General features: G+C 42.6%; 1 protein-coding gene and 1 pseudogene across 3 annotated transcripts; one reads left to right on the forward strand and one right to left on the reverse strand.

The window, feature by feature from the left end:
* Positions 1-1,184: 1,184 nt before the first annotated feature.
* Znf275 (zinc finger protein 275) lies at positions 1,185-17,148 on the reverse strand. 3 transcript variants are annotated; one of them, XM_015986114.3, is made up of 6 exons: positions 16,998-17,148; positions 14,783-14,859; positions 9,222-9,313; positions 8,660-8,774; positions 7,540-7,641; positions 1,185-7,139 (listed from the first exon to the last, which is right to left on the reverse strand). In XM_015986114.3, exons 2-6 carry the CDS (start codon positions 14,808-14,810, stop codon positions 5,977-5,979), a joined length of 1,500 nt encoding a protein of 499 aa, XP_015841600.1. In that variant the 5' UTR covers positions 14,811-14,859; positions 16,998-17,148; the 3' UTR covers positions 1,185-5,976. The 3 variants fall into 3 exon arrangements, with proteins under 3 accessions (XP_015841600.1, XP_006992552.1, XP_076418468.1); XM_006992490.4 differs by having other exon boundaries at positions 16,877-17,145; XM_076562353.1 differs by lacking the exons at positions 9,222-9,313; positions 16,998-17,148 and having other exon boundaries at positions 14,783-14,800.
* Positions 8,145-8,256, forward strand: LOC121825979 (U2 spliceosomal RNA; annotated as a pseudogene).
* Positions 17,149-23,985: the final 6,837 nt, after the last annotated feature.

The following is a 23,985-nucleotide window of genomic DNA, read 5'->3' on the forward strand; positions in this document are numbered from 1 at the left end:
CATGAAATGGCAAGCAGAAACTCCTTAGGAGGCTTCACATGATATCTCCAAGACATTTGAATATTTGAATGTTCCACTAAAGAGAGAGCCAAAAAAGCACATCCTTGTTTCCTCTAATGTCCTTTGTTTTGCTCTGAAGAAGCTGGTGATGGAGAAGCTACCAGGCTCTGCAGGGCAGGAGCACTAGGAGAGAGAGAGGAATTCTAGGCTGTGCCCCTCCCTCCCCCTATCAAGCTGCAAGAGCAAGCTTAGCTTATTCAAATGATCTGTGATTTTGTCTCATGCCAACTCAAGCTTGCTAGAACCAAGCTTATACACACTTATGGAAAAAAATAAATGGAATTATTAGTAACATACAAAACCAGGACAGCAAATGACAGGTTCATTCCTCACAACTAGTTTGCAAGCAGAGATAGGTAAGCTGGGTTTGGGACAGGTACACTGGGAAACAGTTGCTTGTCAGGTAGTTGTTATGCCATTCCCACCCAAATCTATAAGAATCGATGGCTGTGCTGATGGGATCCTAGAGTAAAAGATGATTAGGCATGCCTGGGTCCTTGCCAGAATCCAGGGAAAACAACTGGTTAGGGAGTCAAAGTTTTTTTTTAAATGTTGCTTTCCACTGGGTCTCCCATCCTGGACCTGGTCTTTCCCAAATGGGGCAGTTGCCTTCACATTTGAGTCCTTTGTATCTGAAGGAGTCAGGAAGCCTGGGGGCCCGATCTCTTTTCTGAGGCAATGTTCACGAGAGAGCCAGCCACTGCCTACCAAAAGAATTGACCCTCCATTACTGCCTTTTCTTAGCCTTGAGAGGTAGGTATACTCTCAAGTACAAGAACCCATTTGCCACCTCATTCTCAGTCTCTAATTGAGCAAGTCAAATCTGGACTTAGTAGGCTCTTTAATCTCAGATTCAGAGGTGGGTAGCCTGCACTAAGATGGAGAAAATGATGTTTCTGTTGAGAGCCAACTCATGGCTACAGGCAAACCTCCCTTCCCCTACCCCAGGACTGCCTGTCCCCTCTAGGTGTCCAGTAAGTACCAAGATCACAAATCCCTGCAGAAAGCAAGCTGGCAGTTGAGCTGGATACTAGGAGGGTGATTCTGTGTGGACTACTTCATGGTGAAGACAATGGAAAGAGCTGATAAATGAAGCCTGGACAAAATGAGTCAAGGAAGACCTATGCCATTTAACATATATTTATTGAAATCTACTAGATGCAAGGCACTGTGCTAGATTTGGTAGGAGATTAGACATGAAGGGCCACCCCTGTCTTCTTAGAGCTCACAATCTAATAGTTTGGGGAAGGCTGAGAAAAGGAGAGGAGAAGCAAAGTCCACAAACAGCTCTAGTACAAGGCTGATTATAGTGAGTGCCATAAAACAGGCAAGATAATCAGACTGGGGAAGAACAAGAATGCCCAAAACTGAATACAAACCTGTTAGAACACAACTACTATTCTCAAAGATATGCAAGTAGCATTGAGGATCAAGTTGAAAGATACCATTTTTATTTTTGAAAGTAAGTACCCAAACCAACATAATGCAAACTACAGAATGTAAGCACACTAGGAATAGAGGTGTTATCAATCCCCTAATCTAGCAGGTTTGCTGGGAACAGTAAAACACTTCCAAAATAGTAGAACAGGCTACAATGAACTCATCTTATAAGCCAAATGCTGTTCGGAAAAGGAACTACACTCATACAGAAGATCATGGGTTAAACCCAGAGACTAAAAGGCATAGAGTTCCACCCATCTTAGTGAACAGAATACCGTAACACATTTAAACAGGTGTTCATGTCAATCAAACTGGGATTGAGGCCAGAAATGCTGGGTGAGTAGAATGTGAGGAAAGCCAGCAATACAAGCCTTCTCAGGAAGCCACCCAATTGTTAAATGCAATTGGCTCTTGGCAAATTTCATAAAGCACAGACCCACTCAAGCTGGCTCAAGGCAAATGGGAGGAAGTATATGCACACATAGACTGATGCAGGCAGCTACCAGTAATCCAGGAACATATATCCAGGCCTCCCTCAGAGTGAGACCCAAGTAGCTCTGGGCAGGATAGCAGGAACATGTAGATCTCCACTATGGTTCTACTCACAGGGGCAACTCCTTGAAATACCTTGAGGCTTCAGCTTCCTCTGTTGCATTTCACATGCCTAAAAGGCCAAGTCCATCTTCTCCAATCAGGTCTGACTGATGGTTGCTGCCTTTGGGTCAGGTGTCTGGGATTGGCTTAATTAATGTGGCCCAAAAGTGGGGTGGTCAGTCATGTAGCACACAACAGGGCCACAGCCCAGGACTGCAGGCAGGTCAGGTGTCATGCCATTTCAAGCACAAAAATCAAGCACACAGACTGCAGTATCATGGGAGAAAGATGCTCACACTGTGATCTGGTGGGGATTATTCTGTAAATTCAAGAGTGGGTATTATACAACTAATTGATATAATACAATTAATTGATATAGTTAATCATAATAAGCAGCAAAATGGTAAACATTTGCTTTTTAAAAAATTTCAGCAAGTATTACAAACTCTAATAAAAGCCACACAGGGTTTCTTTCTTAATATTGTAAAGGAATGGATCTCTACAGGGAGCCAGAATTCTATGGAATCTTGCCGCTCTCCATTCCCTTTCAAGAATATATGTGGTTAGAAAGAAAAGTGCAATGAGGTAGATACATGGATGCATAGACAAGCACACACTTCAAGAAGCTTGCTCACATTTGCATGGGACATAGCAGTACACCTAGAGGGTCCAAGGAAAACCACCCCCACATTACCCAAGGCAAAGGATGCAACTATGAGCCACATGTTAAAGCCACACACTGATTGCACTCAGAGAAAAGAGTAGGGATTTCATCACCAACACCATTTAAAAGCTGATCCAATAATAGTCATGGAAAGAACACTGGTTTATAGTGTTAACTCTAAAACAAGGATTTGTTCAAGAAAAAAATTACAGAATCCAAACTAGAAAAGAGTCAAAGAGGGCAGGAAGGGATGTGAAGAGATGTCATGTCCTAGGGCGTGCCCTGGACAGTGATCACACTGCTGGCTTCCGAGTTAGTGCTACTCTAGACTTCAATAATACCTTTTGTCAACCTTGACAAATGATGAGCAAATGAGCAAGAAATGGCATATCCTTCAAGGCAAAGGTACCAGATTTGTTCCTTTTGATGTTAACATTCCTTACCCAATAGTTGTACAAAACATGTCCTAACAGCTCACAATGAGAAGAGTAATCTGAGAAAGAAGTGGGTCCAGACCAATTCACAAGAATCCACCAGAATTGAGACCACAGAGCAATAGGAGCTGCTGTGCAGCAACTGCTGTTGGCTTCTCTCAACCTGGAGAAGGCCCACAGAGCCACTATGGTGGCCTGCAGGCATTAGAGAGGCCCTTCTGGCCAAGATCATGGAGGTCCTTATCAGTCAGACCTTGGTTCCCAGGATGGGCTGGGAGCCCTTCCAGGCTATGCCCCTGGAGAGCCCAACCTCCCTTACTAGGCTGCCATAAGGGCACATTTTCTGGCCTTCCAACACCCCTTAAGGCACAACTGGAAACCCAGGCCACAGCCTTGGTGTTGCTATCTTCCCCACCTGCTGTTTCCCCTAAAGGGGGCTGCCTGAAGCAAGGCCCAACTGCAGGGTGGCCAGTTTTGATTTCTGTGCTCCATGGACTGTCAGAAGGGCTTCTTGCCCTCTAATCTTGTTTTATTGCCCCTCTTGGGCATGGCTATTCCAAGTCCTGGACCAGACCTGGTGCAACCAGGTGCAACTTCTGTGGCATGGCATGCAGGCTACAGGAGGAACACAGCTCCATTTCTCTCCAGGCCTATGTTGTCGTCCCTTAAATGTGGCTGCAGGAAGTGATGCCAGAACACATGGGTAAATTTCTCATCCTACTTACAGAAACTACAAAACTGATCTCTCTCATTCCAGAGTCACTTGATGGGAGGAGGATAGAGGTCATATAGCACACCAGTCAGGTGAGTCTTCTGTGTCTGAGATGTTTCTTAGGTGGAGCTGCTGCTCAATCACTGAATCCAAAATGTCAAGGCTCCTGATAGCTTGAAGGATGGCTGGCTGCTGCCAGATCATATTTGGACCATTCTATTGGTCTAGGTGAAGCTGAGCCCTATGGCTGGGGCTATAATGATGAGCAGTCACAGAGTGTTCTGAGCAATGTGTGGTGGACATGTCTCTAGTGTGCCTCAGTGGCCAGGTTGTATAGTCAAGTGCGGTCCACAGACATATATAGAGTCTGCATCTTGGATGAGGCATGGGCCTGCTTCTCTGGTCCATTCCCATTCAGCCTGCCCACCTTGTATGTTCACTTTCTTAGTGGACAAGGGATTTAGCTTTTCTTTTATAAGTAAGTTCTCAAAGAAAATGTCATCATATCTAAGTACTGAAGCAATGAAAGTCACAAGTTAACAGACAAGAAAGAATTCAAGGATATGTAAAAAAAAAAAAACAAAACAAACAACAAAAACCAAAGCCTGCACAACAAAAATGTAATAAAAGTACTAAAAAAAGCAAAGCAATAAAAATTGGAAAATAACATCACAATTGATATAGAAAGAACTACTATATAAAGTCAATATATCCAAAGGTAACTTGATATCTAGTCAAAGGAGATGAACGGATAATTTGCATGCAAGAAAACAGAAATAGTACTGAAGTCATAGCATGAAAGATGAGACTAATAGTCAGGAGGCCCGAGGGTCCATCCTTGTTTCTGGTACTAATGAGTTGTGGTATGTCAGCAAGTGACCTTCACTGAGTATACCTCCTTGCCAGGCAACATTCTTGCAGGCAAGGCACACTCCTGGAGAACCTTAGGAGGTAGGGACTACGACTACTCCCCACTTCACAGCTGCAAATGGAGGGTTGGAGAAGTACTATTTATGTCTAATATCAGGTGAGGATCTTCCAAGAAGGAGGAGTCACTTCACCTTAAGTCCTGATGATGTACTTCTCATTTGGGGGTGCTATCTCACTTTATTTTGAACAAGATGATACCATGTGAGGACAAACCCCAACTGATGTTTATGGTGTTCATAGGGGACATTGGATTAAATCGGCTTAGCAAAATGAGAGACAAAAAAAAGGTTTATCTCCAGCTCAATAAGTTTTACTAGGAGTGTGACCCAAGAGTAATGTATGAAATGCAAAAAAAGGCCTTTTTAAAGGCCATTTGGGAAAGCACCACTTTAAGTGGTTATGTTGTAGGTACAGTACTAATTTTAAAATACAAAGTAATAGTTCTAATGTTATATGAATATGTTTTTATGGCTTGAGAGGAAACTTCCGTTGAGAGCCTCATGCAGGGATTGTCACAGTGCTACCATAGCTCAAAACAGAGGGGACTGATGACTCAAACAGGTTCCCATGTTGGTGAGGTCAAAAATGCACATCAAGAATTAGAAACAAATGGAGTATGGTGAGAAAGAGTATTCTCTAAATTAATATATTATTCCATATAGTGTGATTTACAATATGTATCTTATAAACTAATAAATTAAATATTATGGCATTTGATCTATTTACATCCCTAAACTTTTATAAATTCAAGTAGGCCAAAAATCTTGGGGCAATTTTCCTTTCAAGAAAGGTGCATCATCATATTGATGCCATTTGAACAGTCCTCAGGGATAGAGCTTGAAAAGGACTTCTCATCTCCCTACTAGACCTCCATATGCAGATTTTTCTTCTCATTGTAGATGTGAAGATTAAAATACCTTGACAGTACTATCTGCCAGGAAAAGTAGCCAAGCTATGTTAAAATGGTAAAAGTTACCCTCAATAGTTGTAGTGGGAAACATGAACATTTATAAATTGCTGGTGGCAGTACAAATCATTCCAACCTCTCACACAATAAAATAGATAAGCACTACAAAACTGTTTATCTCCTTTGACTGGGCCATAGCCTCTGTGGACCCCTGCTATAGGTCCCAAGGCAATGTCTACTCCTGATGGGAGGGCTGGTGCTTCTGCAGTGCTGAGTGCCTCTTGAACACACGACCACACTCACTGCACTCACAGCGCCTGGCTCCACTGTGGATCCGCTTGTGGCGGCTCAGGCCTGAGCTCCTCCGGAAGGCCTTGCCACACTTGTCGCACTCATAGGGTTTCAGTCCACTGTGGATGCGCCGGTGCTTGATGAGGTCAGAAGGCCCCCTGAATGCCTTGCTGCACTCACCACATGCGTAAGGCCGCTCACCACTGTGGATGCGCTCGTGCTCCAGCAGGCTGGAGCTCTGGCGGAAGGCCTTGCCGCACTGGCTGCACTCATAGGGTTTCTCACCCGTGTGGATCCTCCGGTGCTTGGTAAGCTCTGAGCTCCTCCGGAACAGCTTGCCGCAGTGAGGACAGCCGTAGGGTTTGGCGCCGCTGTGGATACGCTGGTGCTCTGCCAGGCCGTTGACACCACGGAAGGACTTGCCGCAGTCGTCGCAGTCGAAGGGCAGGTGGCCCGTGTGCATCCGCTGGTGCTTGAGAAGTTCCTGGCGGTCCAGGAAATCCCTGCTGCACGCCTTGCACGCAAAGGGCTTTTCCGAAGTGTGAAGCTTCTGATGTCGAAAGAGGTGGGTGTTGGCTTTGAAAGACTGCCCACACTCCTCACAATCAAAGGGCTTCTCTCTGCTGTGCACCCTCAGGTGCTGACTAAGACCTGCATTCTTCTTAAACCTTTTCCCGCACTCCTCACACTCAAAGGGCTTCGCCTCCCTCTCCATTTGCTCCCTCTTTTCCAAGGCATCTTCCAGAGCCTGACTGGGGCCAGGCTGGGGCTGAGCAGCCAGAGCTTCATGGCTCTTCCTGTGCTCATTAAATTCTGATACCTCCCTGAAGACCTTCCCGCAATTGCCACACTCCCAGCCCTTCTCCTCACTGTGAACCCTCTGGTGCTGAACAAGGAGCACTTTAAGGCGGAAGGTGTCCCCACACTCTTTACATGCAAAATGGTGTTCTATGGGCAGATTTTGTGGGCTCCCCCCCCTCCCCCCAGAGTCCCCATTCTGTTTGACCTCAGCGCTGGGGTCATTGGCCCTCGGGGAGCTCGTGGACGCCATCTCTTGCAGCTGGGCTTCTTCACCCATCTTCTGGTGGGAGGTCACAGAGGTGCTTTCTATAATAATAAATGATAAATGAGACACAACAGTTTACAGAAGGCTTGGGAAAAAGGCTACTTTCCTTTGTTGATAATCCCCTCTCCTGCAACTGCTGAGCACCAGTAAGGGCCTGTAAACCATCAGAAGCAAGCACCAGAAGGAAATGTGGGAGAGTACTGATTGTGGACATTGCTTATCAAAGGAGCTGTGAAAATGCCTTTGCTTTTAGCACGGGGATAGTCACACCTCATTACCAGAGCTTCAACTGGGCCCTCTACCCTAATCCTAGACCCCACAAGTTTAGCTGGTCTTCCTGAGTCTAACTTCAATCTCAAGAGCTCAGTAGCCCCCTCCAACCCAAATTTCAACCCCTCTCCCAAATTTCCTCATGCTTCTTCACATTTCCTTTATGCTCACCAGCGTGCTTAGTGTGATCTGTGCTGAGGGATGGATCTGATACCAACAGAACTTGTCCTTGTGACAGGTGAGATACCAAAGCAGGACTCACAACAGGAACTCCTGTTAATGGAAGAAGGCAGCTGATAAGTATGGAGGAACAAGGAAAGAGCTGTTAAGGAAGATCCCCTCTAAATCTCCTGAGCTGTCTATGACTTTATTATGTAAGTCATACATGCAGTACAAATGCACTTCCCAAGGGCCAGCTCCTTCTGGGGACCGTAGAAAGGCAGGCTCTGGTCCCTTAACAGAGGCCCCAGAAAAACAGTAGGTAGCATCCTGGCCAGATGAACTTACCCCATTGTCCACCAAGCCATTCTAATACCCCACCACTGAATGCCATGCTCTTCCCAGGCCTCTACAACTCTTAAACCAAACTCTTAACAGTTCTTTCTTCAAAAATCCCCCACCCCATGCAAACACCTGATGGATAAACAAGAGCTCTCAACAATGAGCTCCAATCAACTAGCCATATGGTTGGTATAATTTATGTGTGTGTATACAATATGCACATATATAGTATATATACTGCATTTATTTGTATATATTGATATAATTGATATAATTTGTCATCTCAGCCTTATGGTTAAAATCAAGTATAGTATCTGTTCTGATCAATTTAATGTCTGATATGTTTTTTATCTGAAGACAATATATTAAATTTTGAAAGTACTCTAAATTATGACAGGTTTGATCTAATTTTTATTTTCACATTTATTTCTTTACTGTATGTGACTATGTGGGCATGTTCATACTATGGTGTGCTTATGGAAGTCAGAAGACAACTTGCACAAGCTGATTGTCACCTCCTACCTTGTAGATTCTGGGGATTGAACTTAGGTCAGTAGGCTCTGTGGCAAGCACCTTTCCTGCTCAGACATTTCACTGACGACTGTTCTAATGTCTTTCAAGTGAAAGACAGGAATGGAGAGATCTTTCCATGCCAAGATGAGTTGGAGGAATCTGTTGTTGAGTGTTCTCAATAAGGAAGAGCAAAGTAAAGTTGTGTATGGGTGGCCATGTATCCCCAACTGCACTTTCAGTAGATGGTGAGTCTGAGAAGTTCTGGGGGCATCCTTACCAATGGAGGTCACAGCCCTGGAATATGCCAGTGCCTGCTGCTCCGGGCTCAGACTCAGACTCAGCCACTCCTGTTCTGTGAGGCGCCACGGTACAATATCAAAGGACACCAAATCCTGAAATAAATCACATTGATAGTCAGTCTTTTAACCTAATCTGTAATGAGGCAGCATGGCACCAGTGATGCCAGGGGAAGAGGTTAGGGCCTGAAGTATTCACATCTGTGTATGTTGCTAATGTGGAGCTCTAAGCACAATCCCAACGAGTCCTAGAAAGAAAACATGATCAGGCTCAAGGAGACCTGGGCTGTCTGACCCTGGGACTCCCACTGTCTTCCCAAAGGACACAGACTTAGATCTCTCACATATACAATGGGCATCATAAGCACACTGGGCATTCATTCCTTGGCAGCCTGTGGGAGAGAAGCAGAGGACAGGAAGGAAGGCAGTAGCCAGGGCTCATACTCTGCTGCATGTCATGCTGGGCAAAGAGGCAAAGGCTGAGGCCAAAACCAGGGAGCAGTGACAAAATCTCAAGCAAGGCAAGAGGGAAGCACAGCTCACCTGGGCCTCCGGCATCTCAAGAGGGACTGCCAGGACCTGGTTTCCTGGAGCTCCATCTTGGGGAAGGGCAAGACCTTGGGGAGCAGGTGGAGCTAAGGAAAGTGAAAAAAGCTGTGAGTGACAACAGCCCTATTTCTTGGTCCCCAGGGATGGCATTAGTGACTTCCTATTCCCTAGTTTTAAATCTTACAGAGTCTTCTCTCCCAAGTGGGGCTGAATGGCAAGGCAGAACATGAGTATGCCTGAGAAAACATTTATGCAACAGTAGGAAAGTAGGCTGGCAAAGAATTAATATAGGTAGGCCAGAGGGAGGCAAGATAAGACAAACAAATGCTAGCCTAGGCAGAGTCAAAGACAGCTACAGAGAGTTGCTGGCAGGAACACTAGCTGCCAGAGACTGGCTGACTACAGGGTTTCCTTAAAGTAAGCCTGGATGAGGCCAATAAACACACGATGCAGGAAGGAAGCACACTAAAGAGAGTACCAGAAGAAATAACTCAGAGATAAGGGGTCCTTTCAGGGACACCTGAAACTGATGGGGCCACTGAAAGGAAGAGAGATGGCAAAGAGCAAGAACTTGGACTTTACTAGCAGTGGGGCCTTTAAAAGCACACTCTAGTGTAACAAGTCATTGGGAGAAAACCAGGAGGAACCCCCTTTATGTTATTCATCAAAATGGGAGGTTGGAAAAACAGCTGGAGAAAAATACTTCTAAGAAAAGATCTTCAAATATTACATTGATAAAGAAAAGATCTGAAGTGTGTGTGTGTGTGTGTGTGTGTGTGTGTGTGTGTGTGTATGTGTGTGTGTGTGTGTGTGTGTGTGTGTGTGTGTGTGTGTGACCTTTTCCTCCATGTTGCCAAGTAAGTGAGCTATTGGAAGCTTACCACAGATGCCTGTGCATTACAGGCTTCCCACTTCAGTGAGTTCAAAGAAACAGCCACCTAGCTCATGTTCTGATGTCAACTCAATTCAACTCATAATTAAGTGAAAAGGAACAATTTTAGCATTAACAGAAGGATGACAAAAACCCAGGCACTCCAGAAAGACTTAAATATGGTATCTTAGAAGAGGTGAATGGAAATTTCCACATATGGCCTTGATGGAGTAACAAGGAACAGATTTAACATCCACAAACAAGTTTTCAACAATAGTTTTAAATACTAGGGTGGTAGGAAGCACAGGTTCAAGATCCCCAGAGAAACAAATGAGGCGATTCCTGTCATCAGTTCAGTGCTCTGCCTGGAGGCAATGTCCAGAATGAGAGTGTAGGAGAGGTGAAAGCAAACAAACAGAGCTTAGCAACCTCATCAGAAGGCTAGCTAGCATTCAGGGTGGTAGGGGAAGATGAAGGTTGCAGACCAGAGTTCAGAAAGCATTGTGCTATGTAGGAAAAAGAAGTAACAAGGTATGTATAAGGCTTCCCTTGAATCTTTTCTGACTATAAGTATTGAATGAACCTCCCAAGGACTATAAGATGAACAGTTTCCAAGACATACAAAGATAGGGAGATGTTCAAGGTCTGATCACCACCCATAGAGTCTTCATGATACCCAGGGACATTCAGAAGCCAATACAGAGGGATCATGTTTCAACGGTTAAGATTTGTCTATCCTTAAAGCCCAAATTACAGAAGATCTGCCCTATAAAAACTTAAATATACACCCCAGCACCGAAAGAAAAACAGGGACACGGGGAGAAACAGAAGATATAAAAAGAACCAAGTGAAATTTTTGTAGATAAATATATATATAGAAATAAAAATTTCACTGAGTGTGATTAGATTAGATACTACAAGAAATAGTGGAAAACAAGAAGACATGGCAATAGCTGCTATCTAAATGAAGCCAGAGAGAGAGAGCTACCATCATAATTAAATTTCTACAAATGCTAAGAGGAAAATCTTAAAAGTAGCTGGAGAAAAGAAATGATGCAAAAGAAAGAAAACAATTAAGTATTATAACAAAAGAGCATCAACCAAGAATTTTATAGTCAGGAAAAATATCCATCAAAAATGAAGGATAAACAAATATTTTATACAAAAGCCAACATTTAGACAATTTGCCATTAGCAGCTCTGTACCATAAAATATATCAAAGGAAAACGTTCAGGTGGAAGGAAATGGAATTAGACTTAGAACTACACCAAGAATGTAAAGGCATAAGGAAACACAAGATTTTCATATTCTGCACTTTAAAATCTTTAAAATTTAACTGACCATTTCAAGAAAAAGCAGTAGCTAAACATATAAGCATGTGAGGTCATCCTGAGATACTCAGTAGACAAACCCTCTCTTTGATCCAGTGTCATCAAAGCAGGGTTCCTCTGGCTTAATGCATTCTTCTTCTTGGTATGCATTCAATGTCTAGTTTGATTTTGACTTCTTATACAAACAATGAACTGGTCATAAATTTATTACATGATTTTGTTTTTTAAAACAATTCACTTCCAATTGACATTGGTGTTACCAAATGAAATGGAGAGAGGGACATCACATCATGTATGCACTTCTGGAAAAAAGATGGCCTAATTAACCTTTTCTTGCCTTCAAGCCATTAATAATAGCTTTGGTCTAGTACACAATTGCATATCCTGCCCCCCTTCAAAACTACCCCATCCATACACACTGACCTTCATGCAGATATATAGATGTCAAGGCTGTGGCCCTCAAAGCCTGTGAACCTGCCAAGAATACCATCTCTTATCGCAGAAGACTCCTTCTAATAATTCAGGCCTTAACTCAAATGTCACTTCCTTAAAATCTCCTTATTTTCCAGCCCTGGCAGTTTCCTTCAAACATTTTCACTAATGAAAAATCCTCCTTTGAAGTTGCTTATTTTTCTCAGAAAAAAAAATCTGATCTAAACAGGACAGGGCCTTTCCTCCATTGGTTACCCCTAAATTCCCAGTATTTGTAGCAGCTCCTGGCACCATGTAGGACATGACATGATGTACTGTGGAACAACGGAATCAATGTGAGCCAGAATGGTTTGTTAAATGGAGCAAGCTTCCTTTTATGAAGCACATAGGATGAATATTTGGAGCTGTGTGTCTCCTGTCACATAGTTTTACTATTATAACCTAGAACTGGTTGTTATCACCACCATTTTCCAGAAAATAAACAATGTATAACCCTATGTACCCAAGCCAGAACCAGAAGATCAGTTGATAGTGAGCACTGTGCAGGCTTCATGGTATAGATGAATGTTTTGTAGCTACCTTTAAGCCATATTATCAACATGCCATTGCAGAGCCTCAGTGCATAAATACATACATCATTCTTTTCCTCTGTTACACACACACACACACACACACACACACACACACACACACACACACACACACACACACGTCTTCCAAACTATCCACCTTTAATGGAGCAAATCCCACTGAAGTGTTTTTTCTTAATTGGCACGATTAACTGTTAAAGTCCTAGAGCTACAACTCTAAAAGAACTGTGAATTATCCTTTCTATATAGCAATACGAGTAGCCCTTCCTGTACTAGTTCACTCCAGGGATTTGGCTTGAGAGTACTTTAGCTCTTGGTGGCTATGTGATGGCCACCCATAGTAACAGAGAACTTGAACACACAGAGATAATTTAAAAGGCACTCATGAAAACAAGAGGGAAAAAGTGGGCCCTGCTTTCACAAAAGGAAGCTAAACTCTACCCAATTAGCTAAGTGTGGCAGGTAAAAGAGCTTATCCTAAGTATAGAAAATTCATTTAAAAATGATAATACACATAATACTGTGGCTAAAAATAAAACTGCCACCAATCCTGAAGACTATTGGATCATTTCGTCACTGTGTTGTACAACTTCTCCACTTTAACATGGTGGAACATAATCTAGAAAAGAAGCTGGATGCTGTGACAACAGTGACAATCACAGGTATCCATTGTCTTCTGAAATAGATCTTTGGAGATCAAGGTCAAACAATTCCATACAGAACATGAAAGTCGTTGTAGTGCAACCAATCAACATAGAGGGTAATGCTAACCTTGAACATAAGACACTTTTATTTAGGATATAAAAGTGTACCCTGAAGCCTAAAGAATTTTCCATGGTATACTAGTACCTATAACTGGGAAAGAAAGCTGAGAGAACCACCTCAGGAAAACAAACCAACTTTTAAGGTAAACAACACTGTCTTTCTTTACATGGGACATAAAGGCCAGGACTATCCATACCCAGAGCACAAAGGCTTTGTCAAAGTTAACTGCAAATTTCACACTGGGCATAGCCAAGTTCATGCATGCTGCAGCTGTTTAATAAACATCTGCTGTGAGAAAACATGTACGACAACAGTGTCAGTGTCAATTGCAGGGCTAGACAACTGTGAATTCTAAAACACCAGAGCTCATGTGGTAAGAAAATCTTGCTTTAGAGCAATATGTAAAAATTTTTTAAATGTATTAATGTATAGTCATTGATACTTCCACATATGTGTTTACTGCAGTATTATGTATAGAATCAGCCTGAGCATCCATCAACAGATACATAAATATGGTATACAGACACAATAGAATTTTATTCAGTCACAATGTAAGTTACCTAAGCAATTTACTGAATTTACTGCATGGAATTACAAACACTAAGGGACCCAAAATAGTCATTTTATTTTCACCTGAAAGAACAAAAATTGAGCTGAATTCAACAGTGATATAAAACAACTTATATCATTAAAAACTGGTGAACAATTTGGTGTCTTTTATATTTCTCTGGACAGGTATTATCTTTCCGTGGCAGCAGGGCAGGAAGAGGCAGCAATGTCACTCAAATAAGACCCATCTGGAAGTTTCCAAAAGCTTCCAAGTGTGCCCCAAACACCTAGAGTGTCTCAATATCAAAATGAGAACCTGTAGTAGGAATATCTTTACGACATGCTGGTTTAGGTTTTATCATCAAGTTTACACAAACCTCGAGTCACCTAAGAAGAGGAACCCTTAATTGAAGAAATGCCTCAATCAAAATGTCCTGTGGCCATGTTTAGGAGAAATTTTCTTGGTTGATGGTTGATGTTGGAGGGAACCACCCTTAGGTAGGAGGGGCTGAGCTGTATAAAAGGCTAGCTAGGCAGTGAACCAGATAGCAACTCAGTGAGTAGTGTTCCTCCATAGTTCCTGCCCTGGATTCCCTCAATGATGGATTATGATCTGGAAGTATAAGTCTAATAAACCCTTTCCTCTCTTAGTTGCTTTTGGTCAGTGTTTTATCACACCACCACAAAGCAAAACTGGAAGAGAGCACAAAATTTAACTGTTCAAATCCCTTTAGGGCCAGGGCAAATGTGTTTCAAGGTTGTGAACACGTGAAAGAGATCTGGTCCTAATGGGTGCTTTCAGCTCCTTCTACCACACAGTGATCTCCTGGTCTCCCCATTTTCCTTGCCAGGCACCTTCTCTCCCTGGCACTGTGTGTCTAAGATTGCCAGAATTGTTTCTGGGCAAGTAGTTCAGCAACACTAGCATATATGAGCTTCCAGAACCCAAACACTTTTTTTATTGTCTTGTACCTTCCAGCAGCACAGCAGACACATTCTGCAAACATCTAGACTTACCCAAAAGAGACACACAGGGATGACTCATCTTGTTTTAGAACAGTTCCAAGAGATTAGTCCAATAAGGAAGGTCTCTCCTGTTGGATTGAAATAACTCAGGTGAACAGAAGCAGGCTCATGTGTGTACCTTCCAGGAACCTGTCCTTTTGGTAATGAGTGCTCAAGGGCAGGACAAGCTGTATAACTGAACTGGCACTGCCAAGGCCTGGATGTACCTCAATGAGTCAACGGTGCAAGCACAACTGAGTGGGCCCTGGGGTTACAGGTGCTCCTGGCCTTTATGTTCTTAAATGAATCTGGCAGGCTAGGAGATGGGCAAGAGGCTCATAAGCCCATCTTGTACTGTGAAATCTGGCTGCTCCTCAAAAGTACAGAATCCTAAAAGGTCAAAAGCGATGACTGCCTTACCAGGTAAGTCTGTTTCTCTTGGGATATTTGTGTCTGTGTTATCTTTTTCTGTATGTGTGGGTGGGAAAGAATCTGTTTTCTCTCTCACTTTGCCTGGGCACCTGTCTCTCTGTTTAGGTTTTCCTCTTTATTCCATTCTATAAAAAGCCAGAAGGTAGACCAGAAGGGGATTTTGTAGTGTTTGTTGTTTTTAATTGAGGAAAGGTTTATGTTTCCATTTCTCCAAGAATATGCACTGACATCTTTCTAAAAATCAAAATAAATTGTAAGTATAGAATCACTGAGGTTACACTCTCTGGATATAAAAGATTCCAAACTGGGAATATGGTGAAAGGCTATACAGCTGTCCCAGGGCATCCAAAGAACCCAGACAGTGTTTGGAAGGGCTGGATAACTGTGTTAGAAACCAGACTTTTGATTCAGTGAAAATTCTAGTGGTAGAGCAGCAGGTCTGGGTGGGTGTCACAGAATTGGCATCTTTCAACATGCAGACATTGGGGCTGTCTAGAATTTGGGGGTTCCCTTGTGTCTCCTATCAGGCAGCTTTCCCATCCAGGAGCTTCCTTCTGAGGCTGTGCTGGTGGTCAGACTTTGGGCAAGAGAACTCACACTTTTAAGCAGATTTTCTAAGGGTTCTACCATTGACAGAAGGCTAGAAATCATTGTCCCATGGAATTCTAAATGCAGATCCAGGACCACTTTGGAGCAATGGACCAGACTGTGTCAGGCACTGCGAATGTTGTTTCTATAACAAGACCCAATGGGAGAAGGGATAAGACAAGTGGTCCTAGGAGAGGTACTATTCAACTTTGTCCCATTTGAAAATTTCTGCTAAAGAAAAATGTAGGGGCTGAAGGTTAAGAGGAAATGTTCCACTGGCCAAGGAGACTGGAGGGGGCTGGCTGCCTGGGAGTGCAAGGCTGACTAGAGGGTGTCAGCTGGCACAGGGTGAACCCTCTGGGAAGAGAGCCAGGAAGGGGGGGCGGGAGGGGGCTGGAGGGGGGAGGGGACTGAAAAGGACCATAGGCTTTGGGCAGCAGGCAAGTGGGATTACGTGCGTGTGTTAAAAGACATGCAATTAATCACCCAAATATAGACTGGAGGAACCAGCAAAGGAGTTTAGGAGAAGGGGGCCATGGAGTAGTGCCAGAAAATGTGGCTTTCAGGAGGGTCACAGTAGAAACTCTCTTCCTCCAGCAAGGACTCTTCTGCACCCCCAGCTGTCTGCCTTAGGCAACATACCTGCCCCTATTTATCCTCACAAAACCCCCACTCAAATGGAAAGGTAGGTCTCCCCAAGCTGGAATCTTCTTCAGGACCCAGAGGTGCAACCCCTCCCCCATACTGGAAAAAGTCTGTTCAGCCATTCTCCACTAGGCCAATGCCCGCAGCCACCATGTGCGGCCTCCATGTCGATAGGGGCTGTGTGTGGGAGTCCACCCCCACCTCCTCACCGGTACCCAATCCTTAGCATCCTCCAGAGAGCAGCACAGGCCTCAACATATCCGCAATTCCTGCCTTTGACCGCTGCCCCCTACCCTGCACGAGAAGGCCTCAGGGCCTTTCCATGACCACCCACCACCAGAGACGGGTCCCCTTCGGCCCCTGGCTTGCCCCAAGGCCAAGCAGTTCCCCACTCGGCCCCCTATCCTCCCCGGCACATTCTCCCGCGGTCCACGCACTCACTCAAGCCCCCAAGCACATCCTCCCGCTGCCCCGCAAGCTCTCTTGGGCCGCACATCCTTAATCGCACACATCTCTCACGATCACTTGAGCTGCACGTCCTTCCCGCGATCTGCACGCTCACCCGGCCCGCAGCGCCTGACTGTGGGCCCTTGCAGAAGCGGAGTTGGCGCGGTGCAAGCAGGCCTGGCGTGGCAGGAAGCGTCAGCAGAGCCACCAGCCCTGGCGAAGCCCAGCAGCCCGGAGCTTGTTTCCGGAGCTGGGGCGCCGCCTAAGGTACTGAGAGTGAAGCCCCGCCCCGGCCTCGGTCCCGTCTGGCCTGTAGGCTAAGATTGGCCTGAAAGGGGGTAGGACGGATGGGGGCGTGTCTGGGGCGGGGTGAGGAGAGGAGGTGGGGTAGGTGAGATTAGAGGAGCAAAACGCAAGTATGCTGTGTGATGACAGAATAAACACGGAAAGAATGTAAAAAAAAGAATTATGAATGAATAAATGAGCAAAACAAATTGATTAGTGGTGGAGACAATAAAGACACCGACAAAGCTAGGACCTTCATAATGATGTTAGGGCTGGGGGAAGTCACTGAAGAAAAGAGTTCAGGGGTTGAATCCCTCATAAAGTAATGTGTGAAGCCTTCATTGTGCCAGACACCGAGAATACAACCGTGAACAAAACTAGACCTTTATGCCTATTCTAAGAGCCATACATCAGGCACCTCACAGCCCCTTTGAGAGTATTGTATGTGGATTATGGGGCACAGACAGTAAATAACAGTAACCCGAATTTCAGAATAGCAGGTTATACCATGAATCCCAAAACAAGTGATCTGGTTTAGAGGTGCTACAAGCGGTTGTCAGTTCAAGATGACGTTTTTGGTCAACTTCACTGCTTTGCTTTGTGCATCCTTAGCGACACAAGTAACTGCTTTCTTAAAGTGGTTTCCCGAGTAAGCCACTAATAAACAAAGATCAACATAAAACCTCTCAGAAGAGGGACTAGAACTTCATCCAACATCCATCCAGGTGATGTTTGTAGTGATCAGGAGGGAAGTATGTGCATGCTTCTGTGAAAATGCAGCATTTGCTGCCAAAAGCAACATCAAAGATAAAACACCCTGTCATCCAGATAATCTTGGCTTATCCAGCATAAGAAAGGAAGGTCAGGTGCTGGGGAATTAGCTCAGCCTGAACAGTGCTTGTCTTGCAAACATGAGGACCTGAGTTCACTCCCTAGTACCCATGTTACAGACAGGAGAGGCAACTTGTGTGCATAATCCCAGTACTGGAGAAGTGGAGATAAGTGGATGGCTGGAGTTGGATGGCTAACCAGTCTAGCCTATTTGGCGAGTTCCAGGCCTGTGAGAGACCATACTTAAAAACCAAGGAATGACACCTGCTGTTCTCCTTTGACCTCCACAGGCACATATACATGCCCATGTGTGTGCATACACAGGAACACACAAATGGAGCTCTGGAGTGCCAGGAGGACAGGAAAAGAGGCTCTAGAAGCATGGCACTGAGTGGGTTCTGGGGGATGTGGTCTACCTTTTTCCTCTTTCATTTTATTCATAAGCATTTAACTCATTGTAATGAATACAACCTACATTCTATTCTTCTTTTAATATTTATTTTTATTTTGTGTATGACTGATTTGCTTGCATGCATGTATGTGTACTACATGCATGCCTGGTGCCCATGAAGCCAGAAGAGAGCATCACATCTCCTGAAACTGGAGTTACAGACAGTTGTGAGCTGGCATGTGGTTGCTGGGAATTGAACCCTGGTCCTCTGGAAGAGCAGCCAGTGCTCTTAACCTTTGAGCCATCTCTCTAGTTCCCCTTTCTATTCCTGTAACAATTTTGTCAGATACCATTTTTCTTATTTTCTCTCTACATTTTATTATTAAAAATTTGAAACATACTGAACACTAGAAAGCTGGTGCCTATGTACCAACCCTTAATCCTCTACAACAGCATTATGTTGTATTTGCTAGATTCTATGTTTGTCTTTATTTTACTGACATATTTCAAAATAAGGTGCAATTAATACACTTTACCACTAAGTACCTCAGCAAGTGTAACAATAACTAGAGGTCAATATTTATGTACTGTCCTTTTATCTTTTGGAGGCAAAATTTACATTGAGTGAAATGTACAGATCTAGATGCTAAGTTTTGGCAAATACCTTTCTTAAACCCCCATCTATATATAAGCCTTTATGAGGTGTTTGGAAATTTCCCATGCATCCTATTCCAGACCATTTATAGCAAGATTCCACAGGGGAAGCCATTATTCTAATTTTTTCACTACAGACAGCCTATTTGAGTAATTACTATTGCATGAGAACGGAATCAGATAGTATATACTATTTTATACTATCTTATATCTGGATTCTTTCCTTTACTATGATATTTTTGAGATTCCTCTCTATTATTGAAATATGTTCCCTTTCCTTTAATTGCTGAGTCACATTTCATTGTATGGCTAGTTGATTCATTCACCACTTTATGATGTGGGCTGTGTGGGGCGTTTACCCACCACCCCCACAGCTTCCCAGAGTTTTCTTGAGTGTGAGCAGCAGGAAATATTAGATAGAAGGATTTATAGCGGAGAATCTTGTGGAGATAAACAGATAGAAAATAAAGGATAGCCTCGAGAGGGCCTGGAACCTATTCCAACGGGCCCGGACTGTCTCTGGTCCAGGGTTTTTATAGAGACGCCAAGGGGTGGAGCAAAAGACCTCCTCCCCCAGCACAGCCAAGTGCAGACCATCTCAGACACCTGCACTCAGGCCCGTGGTCCTGATCATCCTCTATTCGGACCTGCTGGGTAAAGCCACGAGGAACCCCAGAACGGGCTCCCACAGGGCTGTTTCCAGTTTGGGTTGTTATTCACTATATGAATAGTTTTGTATGAACATATGCTTTCATTTTTCTTGAGTAAAAACCTGGGAGGGGAATTTGCCATGTCATAAGGTAGTTGTATGAGTTATTAGCAACTGCCAGAATGTTTTTCAAAGTGGATATGTAATTGAGACTCCTACAAGAAATATGTGCGAGTTCACTTTCTTTCTCATCTTCATCAACATTTATGTTGTCAACTTTTATTTTTATCCATTCAAGTGGGTGTGAAGTGATTTCTGGGATCATTTCCTTGATGACTAATTACATTAAATATGTTTTGTGTTTGAAGTGCTCATTTCTGTACCTTCTTTTCTAATGTGTCTGCTCAAATTATTTGCCCAACTCTTCACAGTTGTCTTTTTCTTATGTGTTTTAAAAATAAAACCACATGTGCTGGAATTTGATATGCAATAAGTTGCATATTTAAACTGTGGTAATTAAACTTTGATAAGGTTTCATAAATACATGAGCAACTATGAAGTCTTCCACAAAATGAAGGCAATAGCATATCTATTACCTTGAAAGTTCATCAGATCCTGGTAATCTCTTTTTCCTCCTCTCCTATGCCCAGATAGCCAATGATTTGCTTACTATTCCCAAAGTTGTTTGTATTTCCTAGAATTGTATATTGCTTCCTGTTTGGTGGCTTCCACCCAACAATTTGATGATATTCTTAGTCTGTTGTACTTCTACAGTAAAATAATTGAGGCTGGGTGTTATGGTTTAAATCTATACCTTCAAAGTCTAGGAACTGTCAATCTGATCATATTAAGAAATGAGACCTTCAAGCCAGGTGGCGCAAACCTTTAATCCCAGCACTAGGGAGGCAGAGGCAGGAGGATCTCTGTGAGTCTGAGGACAGCCTGGTTTACAGAGTAAGTTCCAGGACAGCCAGAGCTACACAGTGAGACCATGGCTCAAAAAAAATCAATCAATGAGACCTTCAAGAGGGGCTACATGGGTCAGAGATGTTTGTTTCTTGCTAATTTTTATTGATATCATCTCCAGTAAAATGTTGAACAGAAGTTGTGAGAGTAGACATTCATGTCTTGGCCCTGATTTTAGAAAGAAAGCACTCACTTTCCACTCTTAAGCATGACAAGACTTATAGATTTGTCACAGATATCCATTGTCAGGCTAAGAAAATTGTCAACTTGTTCTGGGAGTTTAAAATAATTCTTTTAAAAAATCTGCAGTGGATGTTAGAGTTTCTCAAATGCTTATGGTGCAACCACTGAGTTAATTATCCAGTTCTTTCTTCTTCATTTGTTAATATGTTGAATTACATTTTGACTTGTATTTCCTTGAGCAACTCTGGTTATGACATTCTATCCTTTGACATTTTTAAAGTCACATGGCTAAAATGTTCTTTAGAATGTTTTATGTATATGTTTATTAACTATACTGATTTATAGTTCTCCTTTTTCAATTATTGAGTCTCATTATCAAGAATAGCAAAAAGAAAAAAGAAAAATAGCAAAGTAAATGCAAAATAAGTAGAAGGAAGGAGGTATTCTAGACAAGATCAGAAATCAATGAAACAGAAGACAAACTAGGAAGAAAATGAGTAAATCATACATGTTTTAAAAAGTAATGAGGTTTGTTATTAAAAGTATTGTTGTTAAAAAGTAAAAGGAATGTTAATTAAGAAAAATATGATATATTTAATCATTAGTATCAGGAATGAAAAAGGTATTGCCACAGATCATGTAGGTATTAGAGAATAATGAGGGCACGTAATGAGCAGCTTCACACCAATCATTTAAGTTACATAAAATTGACACAAGGCAATTTTCCAAACAAGCAGCATAACAAAATAAAATAAAACATGAATAGTTCTATAGTTTGTAAACAAACTTGATTTTCTATCAGAAAACTTTTCTAAAGAGTCTGGGGAGTAGCTCAATGGGTAAAAGCACTTACTACTTGTGATGGCTATTCTTGGTTGTCAACTTGACTACATGTTGTTGGTTGCTTCTTTTTTACTCTTTTGGCTCATTGGGGTCCCACCACCCAGCTCCCAGATAAATCACATGGAGTCTTATTATTACTTATAAATGCCTGGCCTTAGCTTGGTTTGTTTCTTGCCAGCTTTTCTTAACTTAAATTAACCCATCTACCTTTTGCATCTGAGCTTTTATCTTTATCCTGTATACCTTTCTTTAATTCTTACTCCATGGCTTACTGTGTAGCTGGGTGGCTGGCCCCTGAAGTCCTCCTCCTTCTCTGGCTACTTCTTTCTTCCTCCCAGATTTCTCCTTCTGTTTATTCTCTCTGCCTGCCAGCCCCACCTATCCTTTCTCCTGCCTTGCTATTGGCTGTTCAGTTCTTTATTAAACTATCAGGTATTTTAGATAGGCAAAATAATACAGCTTCACAGAGTTAAACAAATGCAACATAAAATAATGCAACATATCTTTTCATCATTAAACAAATGTTCCACATCATAAACAAATTTAACCCATTAAATAATATTAAATAATTATTAATTAAAATAATATTTCACAATAACTACATCTGGAATTAACTAAAACCCACGTGGCTTGATTCACCTGTGAGGGATTTTTTTCTTAATTAAATCATTTGGAGTGGGAAGACCTACTTCTAATCCACATCTTTGAGGTGGGAAGATCCACCTTTAATCTGGGCCATACCTACTGGCAGCCTATATAAAGGACAGGAAAGAAGGAAACTTTTGCTCTTTACCTGCATGCCCTCTTCTTGTTAGCACATCCATTACTTCACTGATATTGGAGCCTGCTTCTTTAGGATTCCAGCATATACTGAAGATAATCTGAGACATCCAGCCTCATGGACTGAGCAACTAGTGGATTCTTGGACCTTCTATTGGTAGACAGCCATTGTTGGAGTAGCTGTGGACAGCCTGTAAGCCATTCTAATAAATCTCATATATATATATATATATATATATATATATATATATATATATATATATATATACAGATTCATTCTGTAAGTTCTGTTCCTCTAGAGAACCCTCACTAATATATTACCCAAGTGTGAGATCTGAGTTTATGACTCAGTACTTACATAAAAGCCTACCCAGGAGCATGAACATATGTAATCCCAGCATGTCTAGGGGAAGATGGAAAGCTGGAGAATTTCTGGAAGCTTGTGGACTAGTTAACTTGGTTATCTTCTGTGGTCTGGAGAATGATCTGTGATTAGTATACTTTCAGTTTTTAATAGATGTGTTTATTAAGTATATAACAAGAAAAATTAAAAGAATAAATAGATAGCAGCAGATAGAAAGAAGCAGAAGACATAGCAGAACATCATCAAATCTGGTACCCACAATATCCAGAGGAGGTGACTGGAATAGCCTAATTGAGAAAGCATACAAAAATATCACCAAAATAGGGCTTACAAAAATCCAGATGAAATGTGCTGGGGCAGCTCCATTGAGGCAGCCAGCTCCCAGAGTCCACTTTCAACAAGTTTAAACACTTCATGACAATTTATCAATGTAACAAACATTGCACTGGTTATACAGCAGAAATACAATAATGAGACCCTGTTTCAAGCAAGGAAGAGTGACACTGAAGTTGTCCTCTGATATCCATGGAGTCACATGTAAACATGTATACATGCACATGTATGTATACATATACATACACATGGTACATACAGAGAGGGGAGTTGAATGTTAAAAGAAAACTTTGCTTTAAAAAGTGAATATGTAGGTGCAGATAATTTCATGGATGAATTCTAGCCAATATTTAAGGAACAAAAATCACAGATCTCATCTCACGTAATAGTAAAAAAACTAGAGCAGAAAAGGACTCCTACTTCATTCATGAGGCAAGGACATAGGACACAGTACTAAATCATTGTAAAAGATTATATATTTAGAAATTATAGAGCTGGCTATGGAAGGATTCTAGACTTGGGGTACAGACAGTTGTTAGAAAGGACACCTGATTGCAAGGTTGCAGATGATGGTGGGAGGAAGAAGTACATTTACAGTTGCTGTCTGGTAGTGCAGGGACATCAGCCCAAGAGGAAGAGGGATCCATGTTTATTATCCACAAGAGGGTGAGTAGGAGAAGACAGTAACCATGCTGGAGAAGAGAGAGGGGCCCCTTGATGCTATAGTAATTCGGTGAGAGGACCACAGGATACCAGCTGTATGTTTGGTGGGGCTTGGATTGCCTGGTGTCCATATGCCTTTCTGTCTTTTGCATTCACAGGCT

The sequence above is a fragment of the Peromyscus maniculatus genome, chromosome X (genome assembly GCF_049852395.1).
Source record: "Peromyscus maniculatus bairdii isolate BWxNUB_F1_BW_parent chromosome X, HU_Pman_BW_mat_3.1, whole genome shotgun sequence".
Taxonomy (NCBI): Eukaryota; Metazoa; Chordata; class Mammalia; order Rodentia; family Cricetidae; genus Peromyscus; species Peromyscus maniculatus.

Bases quoted from the DNA above. Each gene is read 5' to 3' on its own strand.
- Znf275 (XM_015986114.3), bottom strand. From the start codon at position 14,810: ATGAGTCATCCCTGTGTGTCTCTTTTGG. The intron at 9,314-14,782 runs GTAAGTCTAGAT...CACTTTCCTTAG, and splicing joins TCCCTGTGTGTCTCTTTTGG to CTCCACCTGCTCCCCAAGGT. The intron at 7,642-8,659 runs GTAAGGATGCCC...TTCCATTAACAG, and splicing joins CAGGGCTGTGACCTCCATTG to GAGTTCCTGTTGTGAGTCCT.